This window comes from Onychostruthus taczanowskii, unplaced genomic scaffold, assembly GCF_017590055.1.
Source record: "Onychostruthus taczanowskii isolate IOZ18803 unplaced genomic scaffold, ASM1759005v1 scaffold11, whole genome shotgun sequence".
In the NCBI taxonomy this organism is placed as follows: domain Eukaryota; kingdom Metazoa; phylum Chordata; class Aves; order Passeriformes; family Passeridae; genus Onychostruthus; species Onychostruthus taczanowskii.
In genome coordinates, this window is record NW_024497629.1 from 12,595,508 (window position 1) to 12,619,257 (window position 23,750).

The 23,750-nt window shown below is 37.7% G+C and overlaps 1 protein-coding gene across 8 annotated transcripts in view; it reads left to right on the forward strand.

Moving 5' to 3' along the window:
- Positions 1-2,765: 2,765 nt before the first annotated feature.
- The window catches only part of PXDN (peroxidasin), a 158,555-nt gene continuing 137,570 nt past the window's right edge, over positions 2,766-23,750 (forward strand). For all 8 annotated transcript variants that reach the window (XR_005953796.1, XR_005953798.1, XR_005953799.1 and 5 more), the window contains exon 1: positions 2,766-3,121. Coding sequence is in view for 2 of the 8 variants with exons in the window: in XM_041419859.1 (XP_041275793.1) it covers positions 2,901-3,121 (221 nt within the window). In the remaining 6 variants the exon portion in view is untranslated. The remainder of the gene's footprint in view (positions 3,122-23,750) is intronic.

Here is a 23,750-nt window from a genome sequence, read left to right on the forward strand (position 1 = left end):
GAGATTTACACTGTACCAAACCGTAAGGTAATCACTTCTGCTAGCATTCAGAAAGAAACATATCTCATTTCCAGCATTTTTTTTTTCTTTTTTGTTAGGTCAACACTTCAACTAGAGAAATTGGAAACAGAAGACAAACTTCCCATAGATATTTATATGCAGGGTCAACAAAAATGACCCTGCACATTTTATAAAAATTCTTCTATAAAAACTGGCTAAGAATAGAAACATATATCAAAACCATTTGGAAGTTTTATTTATCAGAAACCTTCCCTGCCAGCAGTTTAAAATAGCATGCAATGAATATTAAAATCATACAATTATAGAACTGTTTAGGAAAAGATCACCTTTTAGATCATTGAGTCCAACTATAAACATAACACCTCATTGTTCTGGATTCAACAGGGCATGAAAAAAAGTCTAACTTAAATGACTTATGAGGCATCAATAACATATTAACCAAGAGCCTGGAAGTTCCATGTAACAAATGTCAAGAATGCTACAGCACATATTGCATCTAAATTGCCTAAGGACCGTGAGAGTACCTATGAACTTTTATTCTCACTGTCAGAATTACAGGTGTAATAGCACAGATACTTCTGAGGCATAGCACAGTAGTCTATCAAGATTGTAAATGCTAAAAACTTTTCAGAACAATTTTAATTTCCTATAGAAAACATAATTTTAACTATGTACTTTTTCTGAAAAAAAAAATCATCATAAAGCACCAAAATTACACAAAATAAATTGTCACCATATTTTCCTAAATGCCATGAATATCTCAGTTTGGTGCTATCTCTGTATTGCTGTGATTAACTATCTAACCTCAGAGGTTCTGCTGCTTTCAGTACAGGTGCTGCAGGATGACAGATTTACAGCTGCCAAGATGCTCTAATGTGAGTGGCATTTCTGGCACAAAAACTTGTGCCAACATCTGCACTTTGTGGGTCAAAAGTGTTAGAGGTTTTCCTGGACTAGAAAACAAATTTCATTTTCAGATTAAGACATGCTTATATGCCAACAGTGATTACAAATGCAGAGGAGATGATACACATAGCAGCTGCTTGCTGAATTGACATTGAGGTGATGAACTTTTTAACCTGCTTATTCTGTAAATTCTCTTCTACTTCAGACTGGTATCTTCTGCTGTAAAACAGCTGATGTGGATGAGTTTCTGAGCAACTTAGTATATTGAAATAAAAGACTAAGACCAGCCCTGCAAGAGTATTTAGAAATGCACCCAATTTAGAAGTGCACCTAACTGGTAGGATTCTTCTAGGAGTCTCTAACCACCCTAGAAAATCAGTAATTACTGATGGCAAGTCAGTAAGCCTCCCTTACCTCCAGACACAGACTGAGCCCACAGGCTCTCAGTTAACCACAGGGAGAAGTTGTGTTGCTTTAGAAAAGGAGAGAGACATAGTGACTAATGGAAAATATTGCCAAAGATAATGAATCATCTCAGTGTATTTTAATTATGGACCCATTCGTGATTTCCAGCATCACGGCAGACTTCCATGCTCTGATTTTCTTGGTGAGGTATTTGACTTGATGTTAAAAAAGAAAAAAAAAAGTGTCCAAAAGTAAGTAATCCCCAAACTCAAGGGCTAAACACAGATTTTCACAGTGAGATTCAGAATAACAGAATCACAAAGCGGATGAGGTTGGAAGGCACCACAACGAGTAATCTGGTCCAACCTCCCAGCTCAGGCAGGGTCTTTCTAGAGGACACGGAACAGGATTGCATCCAGACGATTATCTCCAGTGAGGGACATTCTACAACCTCTCAGAGCAACCTGTTTCATTAATTACTACAGTTAAGTTTTAGGCAAGAATGGCCTCTACATTGTTTCTTGAAGAAAAAGAGATTCAGGCAATACTGCAGAAGTGCCATGGCTTATTTCTGGGGTGGAACTGGGTCAGCTGACATGCATAATTTATAAAAGAATGTATTGTTGTTAGACATAATAGGTTAGTTGTGATCACTGTTAGTGTCCTCATAGAAATTTTGTGCCAGTGTTCATCTGGGATAGGCAAAGGGTTGGTGATCAATTGGTATTGATCTGCTTAGGACTGGCTGACATCACGTAAGAATGAGGAAGTATTTAGGGCAATGTTAGAAATCTCAAAGACAGTCTAGGTGTTTTTTGTTTTCAGGCAAGATTTGTTTTGAGAAAGTGTTAAGATCATGTGAGCTGTGGCTGCAACCATTATTCTTCTACATGACAGTCTAGTGGGTCCTCTTATACCTCCTTGTCTGTGCACCCACTTACCCAAAACCACCACCAGAAAGTAATTCAGGGCAAATCCAACACATTGTCCCGGCTCAGCAGTCAAAGTTGCAGCTCTCACAGAGGACAGTCCAAGGGCTGTGTATGTGGGTTTTCAAACCAGGGCGGAAATGGAAATTGGCTTGTTGGACTTGGTTCTTCCCATAAGGGTTTCTCTTTCCCTTCCCCCATCTTTTTCTCTTTGCTTTCTGTTCACCTTTCCTCTCCTTACCCTTTCTTTTCCCTTCTCCACTCCCCTCATTTTGCCTTCCTTCCCTCCTCTGCCGAGGTGCAAGCTGCCGTCCCGCTCAGAGGGTGCCTTCACGGTCTCCCTCCGGGCACGGAGGAGCAGCAGCCGGGGTGCCGGGCGTTCCCCGGCCGCAGTCCGTGCCCGGCGCGGCTCATCCCGCGGTGCGTGCGCAGGGCGGCGCGGAGCCCCGCGCGGGGCGGCCGCCCATCCCTCCGCCGGCCGGGGCGGGCCCACCGCCGTCCCCTCCTCCAGCCCTCGCGGGGGACGGGATCGCCCCGCCGCCGACCCGAGCGGCAGCCGGGAGCGGAGCGGGCGCGACGCGGATCTGCAGAAGCCCCTCTCCTCTTCTTCCTCCTCCTCCTCGCCCTCCGCCCGGCAGCATGGCCCGGTGCGAAGCGGCGGCCGCCCCCGGCCTCTGCCTGCTGCTGCTGCTGCTCCTGCTCCGCAGTGGGGGGCTCTTCCAACCCGCCGCCGCGCAGCCGCCGCCGCAGCGCGGGAGCGTGTGGTGCCCCAGCCGCTGCCTCTGCTTCCGCACCACGGTGCGCTGCATGCATCTGATGCTGGAGAGCGTCCCCACCGTGTCCCCCCAGACCACCATCCTGTGAGTACCCGGCGGGGGCTGCCGCGGCAGCCAGGGGCAGGGAGGGGGGCGGAGGGAGGCAGGAAGAGAGGGAGGGAGGGCAGAGGAGAAGGCGGAGAACGGGATGGATACCTGGGGCGAGAGGCACCGGGCTGGGTGGCGGCGGAGCCTCAGCTCTTTGTCTGCGGTCGGGGGAGGGGGCCGGACCCGCGGCGGTGGCTCTGCCCGAGGGGCCCGGGTGTCCCTGCGCTGCTCCGGGGCTGCGCTCGCCGCCCCCGGCCCCGCTGCCCGCTCGGCCCCGCGGTCCGGCCGCGCCCGGCGCGCTCCTGCCCGGCTCTGGCGGAGCGGGGTCGAAGGGTCGGAGCGGTGCCCCCGCTTCTGCGGGGCTCTTAGGGGTGGATGTTCTGGTTAGCGTGCGGGTCTTGTGTCCCAGTATAGTCGTCCTAGAAGGATTTCAGTACTTCCTTAGTATCCTGTTTAAAAGGACATTCAGGCGGCTGGGGGGTCGACAGGGACATAGGTGGCACTTTCTGCTCAGTTCTTAGATATGTTTGGGATGTACGAGCAAACCGGGACCCAAACCCTGGGCTTGCTGAAAACTAACCCGGCTCAGATTCCTGCACGGCTTTGCGAATATTAGTTAATAACCAGTTTTTTAGTTCAGGCACAAATGTGTCAGTTGAAGTGCCCGGCCGTCCCTCTGGTCACTGTTTTGGATTGGATTGCATTGGTGTAAATTTCAGTATTGAAAATGATTGACATTTAATTCACATTGATTTGCCTGAAACAGTTACCTTTCCAGGCATATTTCCCCGCAATAAAGGCAAAGTTCCAAATGAACATCACACACTATTTTGTTTCGTGGCTTACTAAGAGTAACAGATTTGTTCCACTGACCTGCTTATATGTTACTTGGGCTCAGAAAGCTCTTGGCACCAGCCCTGCCCTTTCCTTACACACACGCAGCCGTGGAAGCTGAGCAGAGCTTGGCCCTGGGAATTTTCTGCGGGGCCTCCTGTCATAAATTAACTTGTGACTTTGTCAGATATTTTCAAAAGGGGTCTATAAAGCCTTGCTGTGTTTCAGCTTCCAAGTATTATTTAATGTGAAGAGTACAGTCATTTAGCATTAACTGAGTCCCTCTTTGGCAAGAAGCGCAGGCTTTTGGCAGAATTGGATTAGTCCTGCAGTACTTGTAAACCTTTTAGGGAACAGTACAGGAAGTGGGTGGTTAATGTTTCTTACATTTGAAACAAAGTACATTTACAGAACACCTTTTGCCTTGAGATTACAGGAAGCTGTGTAAAACTAGTTTTGTGAATCATCTTAAATGTAAAAAAAAAAAAAAAAGGTCTTAGAGTCTTAGAGTGTGGAGTCAAGTCTTAATGGCTTGGTTTCGTCTTAAAGGTAGAAGGGTCTGCAACAGCAGAAAATATTAGACCTCGCAGGGTGGAGCTCCCCTTACGGTGGGTATTTATAATTTTGCAGTGAGTCAGAGGAGAATGTGTGAACAATGCAAGCATTATACTCGTCAAACTCCACTAATGTATCAAGTTGTCTAGTATCCCAAATGTGAATTGTCATTCTGGTAAAATGCAAACTACCATGCTGCAGAAGTATTGCAAAAGAAGTTAAAAATATGTTTTCAACTTGACAAAGAATGGTCGTTTTCAAAATATGCCTGCAGAAGACCAGCGTTCTTCAAAACCTAGTGGTGACTTTATTTGTCATCTAGTAATGGGTATTATCCTTTCTGGACAACTGACTGGGGAACTATTATAAATAAAATAGGCAGTGTTACATCTGTAAATACTCAGTTACACCTTCTGCTACAGTTCTGCTGAATGGCTGTGAATGGAAAGGAGCTGGGTCAGAAGATAGGAAATATGAGTCTTTGGGACAAAGAACAATGGTACAATTGATTTAATAATTAGAAGTTTGAAGGTACCAATCATACATAAATAGCTTTATATAATACCTGTTTTATATTAGTTGCTTAGTTTTAGCTGTAGGGGGTACTTTCAGAATAACTATTACATGTCTGAGGTACTCACTAAATTACCACTCATGTTTTTTACTTACATGAACTGTAGTTCTACACTGCACTTCATAGAGGTAGCCCATCACCCACAGAGGGCTTTCTACACTCAAGAACAGTTTCTTTTTTAAGCATGAAAGTAAGCAGTTATTTAATCTCTGGTTTGACTCTCAATGTTTGTCTTCCAAGAGGTGCCTGTATATTAAATGTATTTTCATTAGTAGTGGTGTTGATAGATAATTAAAAATAATAAATTCATTTAAATCAATCACCTTCCCCTTTAAAACAAAAATTTAGGAAATCCTGCAAAGTGTATTGCTGATGGGTTAAGTCCATTTTCACTGGCATTGATAAATTCCACATTCTCATCTATTTTATTACTTACTTAAAATATAGATTGACTGTGCAAAGTAATCATGTAAAAATATTGCCCTAAGTTTTTCCTGGTTTATAAGTGTTTTGCTGAGTACTGCTTCTGAAAAATGCCCCATTTTGGAAGCTGAGTTGACTTTGCTCTACTTCACATATAATTTGTTACATGGATTAAAACAGCATGGGGCCCAGACCAATGGTGCAGCCAAGTGTTTTCTCCCACATATCAAAAATGTCTCCTCCTAATCTCAGGCTCTCTTGTGAAAACTGTTTATAACATTACTAGTCACTGACCTTGCCAGTGCTACTTCTGGCTGTACATTTTCTCACTCTCCCCTGCTCCTCACACTTTCTGGCACTTCCCCTTCCCTGCTGCAGGCTTCAAACCATGGTTTAGATTGCTTCTGCAGGGTGGATTTTGCCAGCTTTGAAAGAGCTCAGGGAGCCTTGCATAAGCATGTGGTTTCATTTTTACCTGGGACAATTTTGGACCTTTTTGGACTAGGGCCAACATCCCAGTCCTGTGCTGACTCCCCTTAAAAATGGAGACCCATGTACAAAATGGTTTGAAAAATACTTAATGCCATAAACACAATCATGGAAATTTCATTTAATCTCTGACTAAATACAGAGTGCTTATTTTCACAGAAATTGCTGAAGGATGTTTATATTAAACCATTTAAACTGTTGAGGAATATAAAATTCTGGGTATCTCCTCTTGCTGTTTCCTCCTCCCATAATTGTATCCTGTCTTACAGTTTTTAGGGAATTTTGCTGTTCTAGAGCAATTTCTTGTATGTGGTGTTGATAATTCTGACAGAAGACCTTTGAATATTGATGCAATATGTTACTATTTGTATCTAAACACAATCCAAATCCAAATCTGTCTACAGGACTAGCTACACATACTCAGACCAATACTGAAATTTGTTCACAGTTTTTCTTGGCATCACCTCATTGCTCTCTTGTTTCTTGCTAGCTGTACAAACAAAATTGTATTCACTGCACTTGAGTCTAACAGACTGAACAAGAAAAGAAACTAATGTTCTGTTAATAGCAGAAGAGGTAAAATTGACAAAAATTGTTGTCATGAAAGAAAGTGGACTTGATTTGCACTGAGAATGACATGCAAATTATTGAGGAGATTTAATTTTGAAATAAGTCATTCTGTATTTGCTGTGTGATTATTACTTTGGGTCACCTGCATGTCTGCTATGAATAAAACACCTTTTCAACATGCAAATATAATTTTAAGTGATCAAACTTTAATAGAACTTCTTAAGTTGCAGCCATTCCAGTTGAATAGCTTTTGAAGGTAGGCTCTGAAATAAGATTGAAGGCAACAGTTTGTGTTGCTTGTTACTGCTTTTGTTACATGATACTAACACATACTCAACATTGGGTAGTTTAGGGTGTGTTTTTATTTACTCCTTTATCAATGTATTTTAAATTCTGGTTTGTACTGTCGATGTCAAAGGGAAAGGGGGAAGCGTTAGTAATTTAATTCAATGGTGACTTTCTAGACAGCTGAGTAAGAAGCACTTACATTTTTTTCATCTCTCTATAAGAACTTTTGGTGGAATCTAGTGTACGTTCATAATGCCAGTGAAAACCATTATTGAGGCTTCCCAAGAGTATCTGTCTTAATACAACTAAAAAACCCACAACACTAAATGACAAAAATCTCATCTATTCAAGAATATGTGAATCACTAAAGAGGTAGGGGTAATGGAAGTGTAATGATGTTTCACATTTCATTGTTGATTTGTGCTAACATTTTACCTCTTAGCAGAGATGTTTAGAAAAATGAAATGGGTGATATGTATGGAGACTGTCAGTGCAGGAGTCTCTGGGCTGTCACAGCAGAAATCTTACTGCCTGCTGTTTGCAGATCTGCTATTTGAAATGATGCATGTTCAGCCTGCAAACAACCATCCCATTTTCATCTGAAGATTCAAGATACTTGTGTTCTATTAGATCTTTGAAACCCTTTTAGAAAAATTCCAGTAGATTAAAATTAAGACAAAATAAAATAAACACATCTCATCACTGTGAAGGGTGAAGGATTGCAATCTCAAATGTGGACTGTGAGTAAACTTGATCACTTCATGGGTGAGCATCAATTTGCATGTAGGAGTTAGTCACGAGATAACACACCAGAAGATTTTATTCAAGATGCAGGGATTTCTACATACTTAATGTTAAAAAAAAGAGGTACAGATACTGAAGATTTATTTGAAGGGTTTGAAAATAACTTGATACTGACACAGCTATTGGCACTCCTGAGTGGGCAACAAACTGCAGTAGGTGCCAGTGATGATTTGGCTAAATGACACAGAACAGGGGGGGATAAAGCACAAGATTATTTCAATAAAAATTATCTTACACCTTCCTTAATAGAAATTTCATGAACAAGTAAGGAATTCAATTTGAGATTAAACCAGCTGCATTTAGGTCTCTATGCACCGGAGTTTACATCTGTATTTAGTTTGTGAATTTCTCTTCTAATAAGTAGCAAGTCAGCCAGTACAGTTCATAGTGCCTGGAGCAGAACTCAGCTCACTCAAAAGGGGACACCTTTATTGGAAATAATAATTTCTAATCTCAGACTAGGTCGCTATTGGGACTGTGTCATAGCTGCTTGCTCTCAGCCTAGGACATCTAAATCAACAGTGGACACCACTGGTCAGACATCTGAATCAATTAGCTACTGTTTGGGCAGTTTATTTGTTTGTGCCTTCTCCAGCCTAAGTGTGTTGACTAATTTTCTGTTTATAATAAAAGGAGATTAAAAGTCTGTATGTAGATGTTGATATTTATGTGTCTAAACCAAAGTTTAAAGTATTTTTCAGATGAGAATGTTTTCATAGAATTTTCAACAGAAAGAAACTACTTGCAAAAAGTAGGCAAAGGAGTCATAAGCGATTTAAAAAAAATTAGCTTTCAAAGTGTGTAAATTGTTGCTAAAAGTTGTTGTTTTCTCTCTATTAAGCCCCATCCTGAGTCCCAACAAATCAAGTGGATGCTGCAAAAGATAGCAGTCCTCCCCAGCAGAGCAGCTGTGGAGGGTGTGTAGGAGGTAAAGCCTGCTGAAGCCATTCCCAGGCAGTCTGGTTGGGCTGCTGATGGAATGAGCCGGGACCAAGGCATGAGTGTGTTAAGGGACATTTGCAGAGCTTGCAGAATGTGTTTGGTCATTAGCAGGGGGCAGAAGGGCACAGCACTGATAGTGTTTGCCATTTACTGGGAGACAGAGGCAAAGCTGCTGAGGGCTGCAACAGAAGGCCCAAACGAGTCTTTGCTTCGAGTGACTGGATTCACTGGTGGGAAGATATTTTTGTCATCTCAGCACTGTGTTAGCCCTCATCAAATTCTTTGCTGAAGAATGAGAAAACATACGGAACAAAATCATATCCATCATTTACTGCAAGTAGCTTACTGTATACACAATACACTGTCATCAGAGGACTACATTGTCATATATTACAGTGAATAAATGCAATTTCTTATTTTCATCTTGTTTCACTAAGATGTATTTTTAAGCAGTAAATACTTTACATTTGAATGTTAAAATGATAAATAGGTGTTTATTTACAGAAAGATACCTTTAATAAGTAAACCCAAAGACCCATTTGACCTGATGTCTGTTTTTTGAGGGTGATGGAAGCATGGCTTATGAACAAGTAGACAGTATAGACCAGCATATAGTTTCTCATACCTATAATAATTTGCAGATATGGATTTTTGAGGCTAAAGATACTTCCATACTTTATGTAGATCTTGATGGATCTCTCCTCCACAAATTGTTTAACCTCTTTTTTTTTCTACTAATTTAGCTGTTAAGTTACATTATAACTTTCAGTGACAAGGAGTACTACACAAACTACATGGTGGAAATTGCTGTCTTCTCTTTGAAGCCTGAAAGTTGTTAGCTTCACTTAGTGTTCCCCATTTCTTCTATTGGAAGAGACAGTGAGTACTTGATTCCCTCTCTATCATTCCAATGCCAGGCATGATTTTGTGATCTTTGATCCTAAGCCTCTCCATTCCTTTCTTTTTAAAGTTGGAGTCTTCTCAGTGAAAGGTTGGTATTAATCTCTCATCATCTGACTGTTGCTTTCCCACTCTGCTGTGTTTGGAGGTGAGGGAATTGTAAGTTTGTCCAGTATTTGTATGGACAAATTTGGTATGAGGTTTCATTGGCTAATCAAGGGTAGCTTCTTGTCTGTAAGTAGTAATGATCCCTTCTAGGCTTGCCATTTTATTTGTAAAGTTTGATTTTCTCCATATACATTATTTTATATTAATACATGCATCAGGTCTGCATTTTAATAGCCATTCATGGACTGTTGACAGGTCTTTTTGCTGTTCTTCCTAGGTAGACTTGGTTAAAATAGATGAATATCATAAGCGAAACTTAGCTCTTTCTGTGGTTCGTCACTCTTCCATTTAGGAAAGAGCTGAACAATGCCCAAATCAGCACAGCTCTCTGTGAAACTCTACTGGTGACCTTTCCCAACTACAAAAATTCTCCATTTACTACAAACATCTCTTCATATGCTCATCTGGACTGTGGAGTATTTGCTTTATAGCTGTTTCAAAAGATTGTCTTCTAATTCCCAAAGCTTTGGGAGTTTGGACTGTTGTCAGCATGAGGTTTTTTGTTTGTTCTACTGAAATGTTGTAGGAAGCTATAAGGATTATACAGATCAGTGGATTGTGTGGTGCTGTTGTCTACATCCCCTATTCAAAATCTGTTTTAAACATTTTTCAGTCTTTCTGATTCTGTTTAACAGAGTGCTTCAGGGTCTCTGCTGTTACTCAATTTTCCCAAACAACAAAGTTAAAAAATGATGAGTTAAATGAATTTTCAGCATTACTTTGGGGAATTTAAGGGCATGAGGGACAGTGAATAAGAAATTTTTGTGTTGCAGAGACAAACATTGGATTACGTATTGGAAAGAGTAGGAAATGGATGCTTGGACATGAGTAAACATATTCTTTCTCTCTTAATTCCCAAAGGCAGCTGGTGGAAAAATAACAGGGAGATGCCTATCCTTACATCATCAGGAGGATCTGAATCTGAAACACAGGGAGAGGAGTGTCTCACCTAAAATGGTGGTAAACACATGCCTAAGAGAAAAACAAGATTAATAAATATTGTAACCTCCTCCGTTTTCTGAGTAGCCCCTATTGATTTTTCTCCCAGGTGGGTGAAGAAATTAATTAATTAATGAGCTCCCAGGTGTGCTCATTAAGAGATGACTTGGAGATGTCATCAGCCTGCAGAAAACTTTGCCATTTTGTTGTTAAATAAGTGTTAAGCTTGTCACATGTGCTTATGGATTGCCTTGCAAGTAAGCTGAGTTTAAACTGAAAGGTTGCAAGTCTAGCAGAAAAGAAAATTACGAAATACAGCCAGTAAAGAACAGAGCTTGGCATGAAGACAGAAGGAAACTGCGGGAAGAAACCAACATAATACAATAGAAGAAATCAATATTGCTATTATAACATGAAAAAATAGCAGACAGCTATTGAGGAAATAAAAAAAAAGAGAATTAGTACTTTAAGTTTAAAATTGAATATTATTTTATTCTTTTTTAATTATAAAACGGCCTTTACAGGAATATTTTACTGCGTGTCATGGGTAAAATGAAAATGCTAGATTAATGTTTTGAGACTCCAATTCTATTTTGAACAACTGAAAAACTAACTAAATTTTAATCCATCTTGATTCATGTTTTAATGTGGTATTTTTTCAATTATTTACTTTTGGATTCAAATTTCTGAGACTTTCAAAGCTTATTGTAGTTTGTTTACAGTATTTTGTACACTCTAGATCTCATCTTGAAGAACTCAGGCATAGCTTTGTATACATGAGTAATCCCCAGGCTTCTTATTTTTCCCGGTCATGGACATTTGCCGAATCTCTTTCCAGCAAGCCAAAGTGTTTACATCCTTATAGGATAAGACTTCACTTACAGAAAAGATCCTTTCAAAAGGTGACATTTAAAATCTGTATCACACAATCTAAACATTTATGGTTGCTTGTATTTCTGGTGAAGTCTATGTATAAAAAGAAGTTAGTATTTTAAATATGTGTACTTACGTGTATGTGTGTTTCTGTATATTTATATATACACATGCTGTACATAATGTATGTGTGTACAGATAGATGGATAGAGAGATATAGGGAAACAACTGAGCTAAATTGTCTACCATTTTTTCCATTTGGATTCAATGAAAAAAAAAAAAAAAACATACCAAAACAAAAATAACTTTAAAGGCTTTCTTATTGCAAATGTGGGCAGGGTTTCAAGACAATCCATAGAGATGGTGCAACAAGAGCTGACTGAGCTGGAACGGAATGACTCAAATGTTTCCTTTTCCTCCCTTTGCTTATCAGGCTGCCAAATTTGATTTCTTTTTGGTATGGCATTATTACTACTGCTAATGAGAGTCAAGTGATTTTTTTAAACAGAAAATTTAATGTTTATTACAAATAACAAAGCGTCTTAAAATCTTGAGAAAGACACACAGAGGACAGATTAATGTGGTTTCTCATCTTCATGTCTTTTTGTTTAATCTGTATTTATAAAGATAAGAAAAGATTAGGACATTGAAGAGTTTGTGCAGTAGCTGGCAGGGTTTCTTGAAACTATGTGAAAGTTTGTAGAATAAAAAGTGTGAAGTTTTGTGCAATGTAGTGTTCTCTTCTAGGTTTTTTTTGCTGAGTTGGTTTTTAAGTTTCACTAAGGAAAACAATGAGCAAAGGTATTTAACTCCAAATCAGTTTTACTGCCTGTGACATTGCTCTCTTTTTTTTGTTGTGATCTGTTGTTGTAACTTTCAGATGTTTTTATTCTCTTTCCAATTGCCACTCCCTGTATCTTTCGGAAACATTTTCTTTCAGCATTCTTTCCCCTTAAATCACTTATTACAACAGACTGCTCATTGCCTGGCTGGTCTGAAAAAGGAAAAATATTACTTGGTACACAGTGTTACCTTAACTGATGACTGTTTTTGGTAAGCAGGATGATGACTGCTAAATGTCAAGTTCTTTGCACTGTGTTAGCCAGACTGGATTTAATAGCATTTTATTAGCCATTTTGCTGCTGGTTTCCTTTGTTGCAGAAAAAATAAAGAATAAATGAGTCCTTGCATGCTTGACTTATCTCTAGGCGGTGTGAGCATTGTGACTGGGACAGCATGAAATTGAGTGCAGACTTCTCAAAACAGTTAAATTTAGAGGCTTATAGCCTCTGTCCAAGGTCCATCATGCTCTATAGAAGCAAATATTTCGTGTTTACAGGATCTTGGCTGTTCACTTTGATATAAAATTTCACTATTTGGTTCTTGTGGTGGCTTCTATTTAATGATAGATTATAATCATAATCAGTCACCAATTTTCAAATCTTTAAATTAATGTCTTGTCATTTTTTAATGGTGAGAGAATTTTCTTCCCAATTTTTCCAAAATAATTTCAAAAATATGAGGGGCAATGTGTATTCTGGTGCGCAGATAATCCTAGCAGGCCATTCAAAACTCAAATACAAATAAATGTCACATTACATTGTCTGCTAAGATAAAGTAAAAAGCTAGAGCAGCAGTATGATGGTGTGACATATGTATATTAAAAAGTACATGACCCATCAAAGCAGGATAGCTTTTAAGGGATATTTTGTCACTCTTCAGGATAATAGCTAATTTGGATTCAAGAAAGCAATTTTGGTTTGATGGTGTTTTGATAAACTCTCCAAGAAATTGAAGAGGTGATAGTATTTTTTTATTACAGACATAAATTGAATGAGAAAACTCAGTTGTTTGACTTTGGTAAGGTTCTCAGGCTCCAGTAAAAAGGGCCTAGGTAATTGAATTAAAGTGCCAGTAGAAGGAGAGACGTATATCAGGCAAAGAGAACTGCAGAGCTACGACAGAGCTGTAAGAGCAGGGAGAGCAATTTGATTTTGTGAGTTGGTGGCTTGCTCTGGCCCGATTCAAGACATCAACTTCCTGATTTAATTTTATTGCCCTGGGAAAAGCTTAAGTAAATGCAAAAGCACCTATGTAGGGGGTAAAATCAATTAAAATGCTTCCTAGTTAGACTTTTCTGTATAGCTAATGCATGTTAACTTGTAGATTGGAGACGTAGTTTTCAGGTGTGTAAATAATGGCTACCAGACAATTATTAAAGGTCTGTAAATACCTTTCTTAGTGTGGTAACATTCATAATTTATTTAAACTAATTTTAAAAACTCAGGATATTATATTTTTTTTTTTCCTGAGTTCTCTATCAATAATCTAAATCACTTGAAATTTCTAAAATGTTGATACATGTTGAAACATTTTTCTTGATTCAGTAAACAACAGTTTTTGTTGTTTGAAAACTTAGCCAGAAAATCCTCTAATCCTCCCTTGTGATATGAGTATTTTCTTGGATGTTTTATACTATGTCAGCTTTGTGTACTTTCTGAAGTAGATGTTTTCTTTTTGGTATCATCTATTTTACTTAAAAATTTTGGATACATCTTGCATGGGAATAATTGAATATAAGATTTGGAAAGAGAAAAAATATGTAAAAAAGAGTCTGAGACCCAGTATTCATTAGAGATTTCCAAGTGAACAGTAATTAATTGGCTGAAAGCAAGGTTTATTAAAAAACAAACAAACAAACAACAAAACAATCCAGCCTTCAGTGTCAATCTTTATACTGGTCATATCTGTATAAAAGATATATATCCATTAATAGTGTAAGATAGACTTGTCTTTTGAAGAAATTTGTGGGATTGCCAAACACCTCAGATAGTACAGGGGAAATTTCCCGGTTTTGATGAAGTTGCAATGTGAACAACACTTAAAACAGATATGATAGGTAGGCAAGTGACTTGTGTACAGCCCCCACACTCAGGTATATTATGTAGGCCAGTTTTATAACTTCATGGCATGTGCTTATAATCCCTTATTCATCAGAGAAAGAAATAAGAACTAGCTGTGGTTTTGCACTCACCATTTAACAATATCAAGTTGAATTCAAACTAGTTTTGTCTTTTCAATATTGGTAAAATTTTGAATTCCCACTGTACATAGAACACAGCAATATCTATGCAATCCAGATTCCTTAGATGAGAGTTTTTCATTACCTTTCATTTTTTTTTTACTCTGAATATTCACAAGGAATTGTTTCTTAATAGTGCTAGAATAGAGCAAGTGACTGTCTCGCATGTCAGACATTGTCTGTGACAGAATTTGTATCTTGTTGGTTGGTTGGTTAATTAAATTACTTTTATATATTTACTGGCTTTTGCAGGCTGACTTCACTTTAAAAATATCTGTATTTCTCTGAAAGAATATTTCATTTTTCAGGAATCAATCTTCTGGACAGTGTAAACAAAAAAAATTGCTTTTAAAAGAAGGTTATGATTTGAGTGAAATTAAATTATTTTTTCATTTTAACTTTGAAATTTGGCGATAATTTGACACGATGGTAGACCCATAAAATAAATTTGTTTTAACATCCAGACCAACATCTAAGAAATTTCTGAGAACATCAGGATTTGTAAACATTGTTGAATGCCTTTGGGGATTTAAAATTGGCGGTTTGTTTGGTTTTGTTTTTTTCTTGATTGGTGTCTCTTTGATTATGTAAATCTGTTGGGTTTTACTGCATAGTGATGAAGCTTCAGTGGGCAGGAAATAAAACGTTCATTCAGTTCAGGCTTATCTTTAGGTGCGTGGTTTGGACATGGGAAGGACTCCTCGCTCCAGAGACCAGAGCACTGTGTAATCTCTCAGGAGAGATGTCAGCCACCGGACTGCTGTGCAGCACCTGATGCCTGAGGAAACTTTACCAGTAGAAAGTTTTTTGCTTACGTGCTGCGTGCTGGGTTGGTGGCTTGCAGTCTCCAGCCTCTTCAGTTCCTGAAGTGTCTTAAGTGTTTGTGGAAATCCCAGACATAAATTGGTGTTTGTATGCCTTTGGATCAGAGGGTATATTTGTACTTCTGACCACTCTTAGAGCAATGATTGTTTAACTGTGGGTCCAGAGGATTCTTTTGCAGTTGAACTTAAAATTTGGTGATTAATATTTCTGGGAAAGAATTTTTTCACAGGCTTTTAAGCCAAATATATGACATAGCAGTGGTCTTAGTCAAGTGGACTACTACTAATTTATACATTTTCAAGTCATGTAGATGTGTTTTTCAGTAGTAGAAATATTGCAAGAATCTTTTATTCAGAGCTGGAAATTAATTGGTAGATATATCTGCTTATTGAAACTAAGATTTTTAAACAATTGGCTGCAGATAGTAGATTTTTTTTTATTATCTAGATTACATATTAAAAGAAAATAGTCTAATGTATTTAAGTAGATGGTCTATTTAGTATTTTAATGCTAGTATGTACCTACTTGATTTCTTCCAACTTTCTTTTTTAATTTACAAAATGGAGATTGAACCCCTTTGCAATGAAAAAAGACAAAACAAAAACAACAACTCAGAAACACCTTGTGAAGGGTTCTTGGCTTTCTTTTGGCCAGCAGTAGTTGCTTACTCCTGCACGTGGTCTTCATCAGTTCTCAGAGTTAGCTGCAAAAGAAGCAAGGGAAGAACATTTGGTTTGTCTGAATAATTTCCCTGGTTTGGTGGCCTGGTGGTGATGGGTGAGAGAGGGGAGGAGCTGCCTCCTGAGTGAACCTGCTGACCTACCCCTGGGGCCTCATCAAACATGCCTCAGAGAAACCATAAAATGAGCTGAATCTGTGATGCAGCTTGAAGGGGCAGGTTTGGACAAACAGGGAACTGTAAGTGCCCCTTCTTGAGGAAAAGAACCCCTTGCACTTTCCTTCCTTGCCAGGGATGCCAGGGATGCGAGTGCCACCAGCCCCTGCTCTGTGCTTCCCTGGGCTACGGCACCCACCTGCCAGAGCAAATATTCTACCTCAGAAATGTCTGCAATTTTAACTTCCACAAATTAATTTTTAATTAATGTCCCTTCTATTGAGTTGTTATGCTAGGTGTTTATTATGTGGACATTTTAAACCATCTGATATTCCTTAAAGGAGGGTTTGTACTTAATTGGGTATTTTAGAGATAATTCTGGTATTTTCATGCTACTTTTGCAAGAGTAATCAAATATTTGCAGGTTTTTTTTTACATACACACTTGGTTAAAAGTGTTGTTCTTTATATTTGAGCTGAGGAAAGACCCCTTGAGAATCCCCGTTTACTATTATGTGTAACTGGGGAGCATGGCTGCTCTCCATGTGGCCTAAATGGTATTTATATGGCCTGGGTATAGCTATTTTGTATGGGGTAATAAAAGCAAGAATGTAAGTTGAAACATGTTCAAAATAGAAAAATCAGATTGAATTATAACTTTAAAAATGGCATTACACTGTGAAGACTGAAGAAGGATAAACTTGTCTTTGATTTTATTCAGAAATTACCTTTTTTGTATTATGAACAACATGGAAGTGTGTAAAAATGTTATTCTGTCTACAGATGTTTCATACTTTTTTTCTGGTATCTTCAGTATTGTGTCAGTAGAATGGAATCATTACAGAAAGATTCATAGAAGAGTGCTTTCTAAATGACTGTTGGCTTAATGCTGCCAATATTAGAACTGCTGGGAAGAGGGTGCATGACAGTGCAAAATAGATGTGATCTCCTGAGGCAACTGGAATTAAAAATACAGACAAAACTACTAAGATTTACTTGGAAATTTCAGATACATCCATACTTTTCAGCAATTCAGTTTTCCAACTTGTTTTTAAGATGGCAAATCAATTTAATTTGTGTAGAGAAAGAAGAAAAGAAATGTGCAGGGGAAGAAGTTGTAGGCTAGTATTACTTCATTCTACTTTTGCAATGTGAGGTAAGAGACGATGGGTATTGATTGAGTCACGCTATGGAATATAATAAAAAAGTATAAATCATAATGTTTATTAATCTTCTATTATTCTCTTGATGCATTCTGTAAGGTAACTTGTGCATTCTGTGAAGTAACTTGTAATGAGCAGTAGCTCCAAAACTGCTTTTTGTTTATAATTTTGATATCTGTGTGAGGACGGACATGATGTAAGAAAAGGGAAACAATAATCTGCTCCCAGAGTTCCTGTCTCTGCATGTCATTAGGTTGGGTACTTTAAGGTTGAATGTCTTCTAGTAGCCACTTGCATTACTCTTCATAGGGAGAAAACAACTTCTCCTACGGGACAGGAACACCCACTTGCCTGCCTTGAGGCTGCCTGCACTCTTGATGAATGGTGAGATAAATATCAGAGGAGTCCTAAGACCCCTGTTCCTCTGAGCTTTCTTTGCCAGGAGCAGGAGGAGCTGGAAGCAGAGTCAGAAAGCAGCTAACTTATCTGCTCTTGCAGCCTGTCGTTAACCTCAGGAAGCAGAAAATTCCATTCCAAGAGTTGCAGCTTTTTCACTGAGGTGGCCTGGGATTTTCCATGAAGTGGAAGGAAGAGCTGTTGCTTTGTCTGAAACCAGGAGTCCAGTCTGCAACCAAGTGATAGAGTACCTGAATTTTTGTTGCTTCTCTTTATGCAAGCCAACAGTGTTTCCATTTTAATAGTAAAACGTCCCTTAGCATTCTACAAGAACAACTATCCATGTAAATTCTGACACCTCCAAGTCTGTTGGAATCTAATATGTCCATCACTATTGGAAACAAGTGGGAAGGACAAAACAGTTGGAAATATATTCCAACAAAACCTACCTAGTGTAGGGGAAGAGTGACACACAGATTTACGATGAATAAAAGCTTTTGAGTCAAATATAGATGTTATTTTTAGATGCAGTAATTCTTTCAATTTTCCACATCCTTTGACTTGATGTTGATTCTGAATTGCAGAACTTATTTCTGAATTGAAAGAAACAAAATGGGCATTCTTTAGTAAGGTCATTGGCATTTTAGATGCCGGATGTTATTTATTGGCATAATAAATATAATACAAGCTCACATGCACTGCATCAATGAGGCTGCCTGCCCCAAGGAAAGTCCCTAAAACTGCAGTGATGGGGAAACCACACTTTTATACTAGCTTTTTAATTTACCTGTCCAGCTCATTCGTTCATTCAGAGCCCTCTCTCTCACCCCTGTTTTCAGATGTAGGGTCTTTGTTGCTGAGAGCTCAACCCTGCACTGATCCTCACCCAGCAGAGGGAGTACCCAGCTGGGTGCTCCTGTGGGAGAGGTGCTTATGTGGCAGAGTTGGAAGGAAGCTTAAGTCACTCTGGTAAAACACAGGTGATTATTCTGTGTTTGTTTTCAATTATGAATATGCACACTATTCGCATCCATTTTCCTGAGAGAACTAATCTGCTACAGAACAAAATCAGAGTTGTGAGTATTTTTTCCTACCAATAACTATTTGAAGTTTTATGGTTTATTTGTTTCTAAATCTTTCAACAGCTGCTGAACAAAAAAAGGCATGAACTTCAGTGTTTGGATTTTTTTAAGAAAAATGGTCAGTGATACACCACACTTAAAAGTATTTGTTTCTGCTGAGCAGAAACTGAAAACAAACATGCTGAAGCTGAAGTTTGAAGCAGGATGAGACTATCCCATTTTTAACAGTGAATATAGTTTACTACTAGAATGACTAGCAAGTCATTAGATTTTGTTTAATTAATGGTCTTGAATCACAATTTTATATTTTTCTCAAAGGGATGGCTCAGCTCTGACAGCAATAATTGCCTTAAGACAGGAATTTCTCTATTGTTGTGTGACTTATCTTGTGTGAGAGGTTCAGGGATGATAATGTTTCTTTCTGTCTTTTAGTCTTTTCCTCTGAGAATGTCAGTATTTAATGGATATAGAGTTTAGAATTAAGCATTCCTGTGAGAAGTGCAGAAACAGTATTTATTTTACAGAATGGTACATGGGAGGAAAATAAGACTAATTTATGACTAGCATAACAGCAGAATTTCTGTGGGCTTTTCACAGTAGTAATTCACAGGACTGCTAACTTTAAAAGAAAACAAAACTAGTGCTTTTGTTTCAGTGGTTCATGCTAAGCCATAAACTAGTCAGCTTCATATTTTGGTGTCTTCTTTAGCCTCCTATAGCGGAGAAACATTACTTTTTATTCAAAAGTCCAGTTGAAACTGCATGTTCTTAAATATTAAAAAGGAAACCAAGAAAAGGTTGCATCTCCAACTGCCACTAGTCCTCTAAAATATTTCAATGTATCATAGCTCTTTACACAGACTCTGCCCCATTAGTTGGATCCAAGACCTTTACTATATCACATTTATGTTAGTACAGCTTGCAGATACAACTGTCGTGCTCTGTTTTGTTGGGCACAGCACAAACACAGGACAAAACATCAGCCCTTTCCCAAGGTTATTTCTGTGGAAAATAATCAGTAATGAAACATATGGCTGTGCTGTCAACAGCCTTTTCATTGTTTGGTTTTAGCAATAGATCCCCCTGAGAGAAATAAAGACAGATTTTGCCTTTTCTTGTAATTCCTCAGACTGCGGAAACAGCAATTGCATCTCTGAATTCTATCCATGCTGGTAAAAGGAGGGGGGTTTGGTTGTCTGGGTTTGCTTTTGTTTTGGTGGGTTTTTTTAAAGATAGTATGAGAATTATAAACCATTATAAAATAAAATTACTAATTTCAAAATAATTTCTGTAGTGGATGAATGTTGAAGGACTCTGAAAGTGGATAAGACAAAGAGCCACAATCACACCAGGGTAAAATTTCCATGTATAATTTTTGGCAAGCGTACAGACCAAAAACTTTGGACCAGCAAATCCCACTTGAGTCCTTTTAATGGCACTTTTAATGGCTGGTTAGAAATATTGGCGACAAGGGCAGCAAAGGGATCTAAAGACTTAGTAAGACAATACTGTATTGCATTTCATTGAATTAACATTTAAATGTTTTCCTTTCAACTGTAATGGCAAAATAATTGTTAGTTAAAACAAATCCTTAGCTCTTGGATAAGGATATATAATAAGCTCTGCATTCAGCAAAGCTGTAGCTGATAAAATAGTTTTTAAGACATGTGAACTCAAAGTTCCTGTTAACAAAAATTACATATTTGTGCAAATCAGATATTATTTTAATTAGATCATTGATAGATCATCTAAACTTCATTATTTATATTTTCTGAAGCATGGGTTTATCATTGAGATGAGTACTGCCAAATGTTCTTCATCCTGTTCAGCAGATTTCAATATTTTTGTGGTCCTACCATTTACTTTTGGTACTGAAATGATAGTATACTGAGTACTATTGACTATGATACCCCTTCACCTTGTAAGAATAATGTTTTAATTTCCCATCTCAAAATGCAGTGGCTTTTTTTATGTGCTGCATCCTAACGTACAGATAATAAAAATATCTCAAAATAAATTAGAGAAAATTACATATTGTATGTAATGATTAGACTGGGGAAGATTAATCCAGAAAATAAATCGCCAAACAAAAAGAAGAATGATATGATTTTGTTTGTAAAAGGAGCTCTAGGGCTAAACCTGAAAAGGAAGCAAAAAACCCACAAAAACTTGTATTCTAGTATTCTAGCAAGTGTTAACACTGCTAACAGAGATCATTAGTGTAAGTAGTGCTATAGCTGCAAGTAGGGTTTGGTTTTATTTTTTTAAGTGGTGGCTGTGTCTTTGTTTGTTCAACAAAGTGACACATTTTTTTACAGGGTAGTAGTTAAAGCAGCACTAAAGTGCCATTGACATTATCCAGTTACTCTACTGACTTGATTATATAACCTCTTTTGTGCCATTTTCATGCTCTGCTCTGTTTGAATGTTTTTACTATGCTGATGGCTGTTTTTCATTTCCTGCTGGGATGACCTTGAATAAAAAAGAATAAGAATAAAATAGACATAAGCAATGTGGTCTTGCTGGCATTTGCAGATCTTTTGTTCTGTATTGAGAAATATAGCAGTTTGGTGTTCAAGGTATGGGTTATTTCTGCTGGGTTGTAATTTGCAATGATTAGGAAAAAAAAGTGTCTTATTTTGTTATTTTGGATTTAGCAATGGTAAAATCATCTGGTTATAACAATTCCTACCTTATGAACACATCAGAAAAGTGCTAAATGCATGATGGCAATTATGTAAACTTAAATTATTGATTTACCTTTTAAATCTAATAGATCTACAAATCTTATGTTTATCTATTAAATTGCTCCCTTCTTTTTTTTTTTTTTTTTTTAAAGGAAAAGCAGATTAGCTAGGGTGCACCTTTTTTCCAGATTCAGTATATATCACACAGCTGAAGGAATTTATTTTCCATTTTGTCACTTCTTGTTGCCAATCAGCATTTCATAACTAGCCTTACAGATGAATGAGTGCACTGTGTTTCACATCAGCTTTTTTCTCAGACTGTTTATATCCCTCAATATCAGAAAATTATGACAATGATAAATCCATAATTTTAAAGTAGCTTGCATTATTTCTGCCACTATCTCCTTTTAATTTGTCAGATTAAAGTAATGAAGATTATATTACCATACACTTTACAATCACTTATAGAGGAAGAGGTTTAGCTTTAAATAGTTTTCACTGGATTTTTTGAACCTTTGCAGCAGAGGTTGGACATTTGAGAACCTGTTCATTTTTAAAATACTTAAGACAGTAGTGTTCTTTCAGATTTTTCCATTTTGCTGCTGTAGTGATTTTGCTTAGTTGAGGAAATAACTCTAAATTTTAAGTTCATTCATGTCTTAAATCAATGCTGAAGTCCTGGTTAACCCTTGAAACAAGGTAATGAGATACCTTCATTGCTAATAAAAATCAGGATTTGGTTTCATTGGTAAATGCTTTAGTATTTTGCTTTTAAATGAAGACTGGTAATAAAAGGCATTAATGGGTCAGCATGGCATTTGAAACTGTATATTATATGGCTAAGTTGGCTTCATCCAAATTGCCTTTGTCTTGTCCAAAGCTAACAGATACACAACTATTTTCAATTTAAAGTATGAAATCAGATGCTTTCAATATGACAGGCTAAAAAAAAAAAGCAGCTCTTCAAAACTTCAGTTTAAATACTTTGTTCTAGTTTAGCAGTGGTAAATTTGCTTTATTCTGTATTTACAGGTACTGGTTTTGGAGACACTCCTAGGATGTGGTGTTTTTAAAAAATTGTTTTATTTTACTTCCTCTCCTTTTCATGTAGTGTTCCTTACTCTGTGATACCTGGGAGCAATATGCTGGTCAATAGTCCCCAGAACAAATATTACAGGTGTAAGTGCAATTTGGTGTTTAGGTTGTTCTGTTATTTGCATTTAGTGTTATTAAGCAAAGTAAGAGGATATTTTCATTTTTGGACTAGAAAAGCTTAAAACAGATCCTCAGAGACTAACAAATTATTCAAGGGATCTTCTGAAGTTGGGAAGTTCAAGTGACATGAAGTAGGTCTAACCCAAAAGTACTAAGTAAGACACAGCTTCATGTTGCACAGTTGGTTGGTGCCAATACAACTAATGAGTGCTTGCTTTGACCAGCTGTGTGTCCTCCTCAGCCTTAACAGTGAAAACAAATTTATTCTTTAATGTGTGAAGGAAATAGGATCAAAAGTCTATTTTTGCATTTATATTTTTCAGTGTCGGGAGAGGTATAAACAGAAGATCAAATTACACATTGTGCTTAAAATCTTCCTTTTGCATATAGAATTCTCCTCTCAAGCATTTTTTAATAACAGGAATAAAAGTGTCCAAAACAAACAAAGTTATCTCCCTTTAGTCTAAGATTTTGTGTTGATAATTCTAGCAGCTAAAGGCAGAAACTCTTTTCTTATACTGCATTTTGTAAATCTTATTGTTACACCCAAGCAAATGAGCCTTAAATAAAATTATTTATATTTTTGCTTTCATTTCTGTTCTGTAGCTAGGAGTAACCAAGAATACTTGTAGTTGTGATACTAGATTTGAAATTTTTTAAATTATCTCATTTCTGTGACACACAGAGTGAGGTTTTTTGTGAATATCCTGGTGTTATGCTTTGCATACATCCAATATCTCCCCAGATAAATGTTTTTAATTACATCATCACTTAATACAGTGTTTCTATATCCATGTTACAATTGGCTAATTCTATGTGTATGTAGAGAAAGATGACTGTAGAAGAAGCAGTAGCATAACACATTAAATTTTGGGTTTAATTTTTTTATTAAAGATCTTAGTATTGGGTAATGACAATATTTTTTGTGGCACAGATTAAAATTGAAAAAATGAAAGCCATTTTAAATGTACTCTCTAGCAATG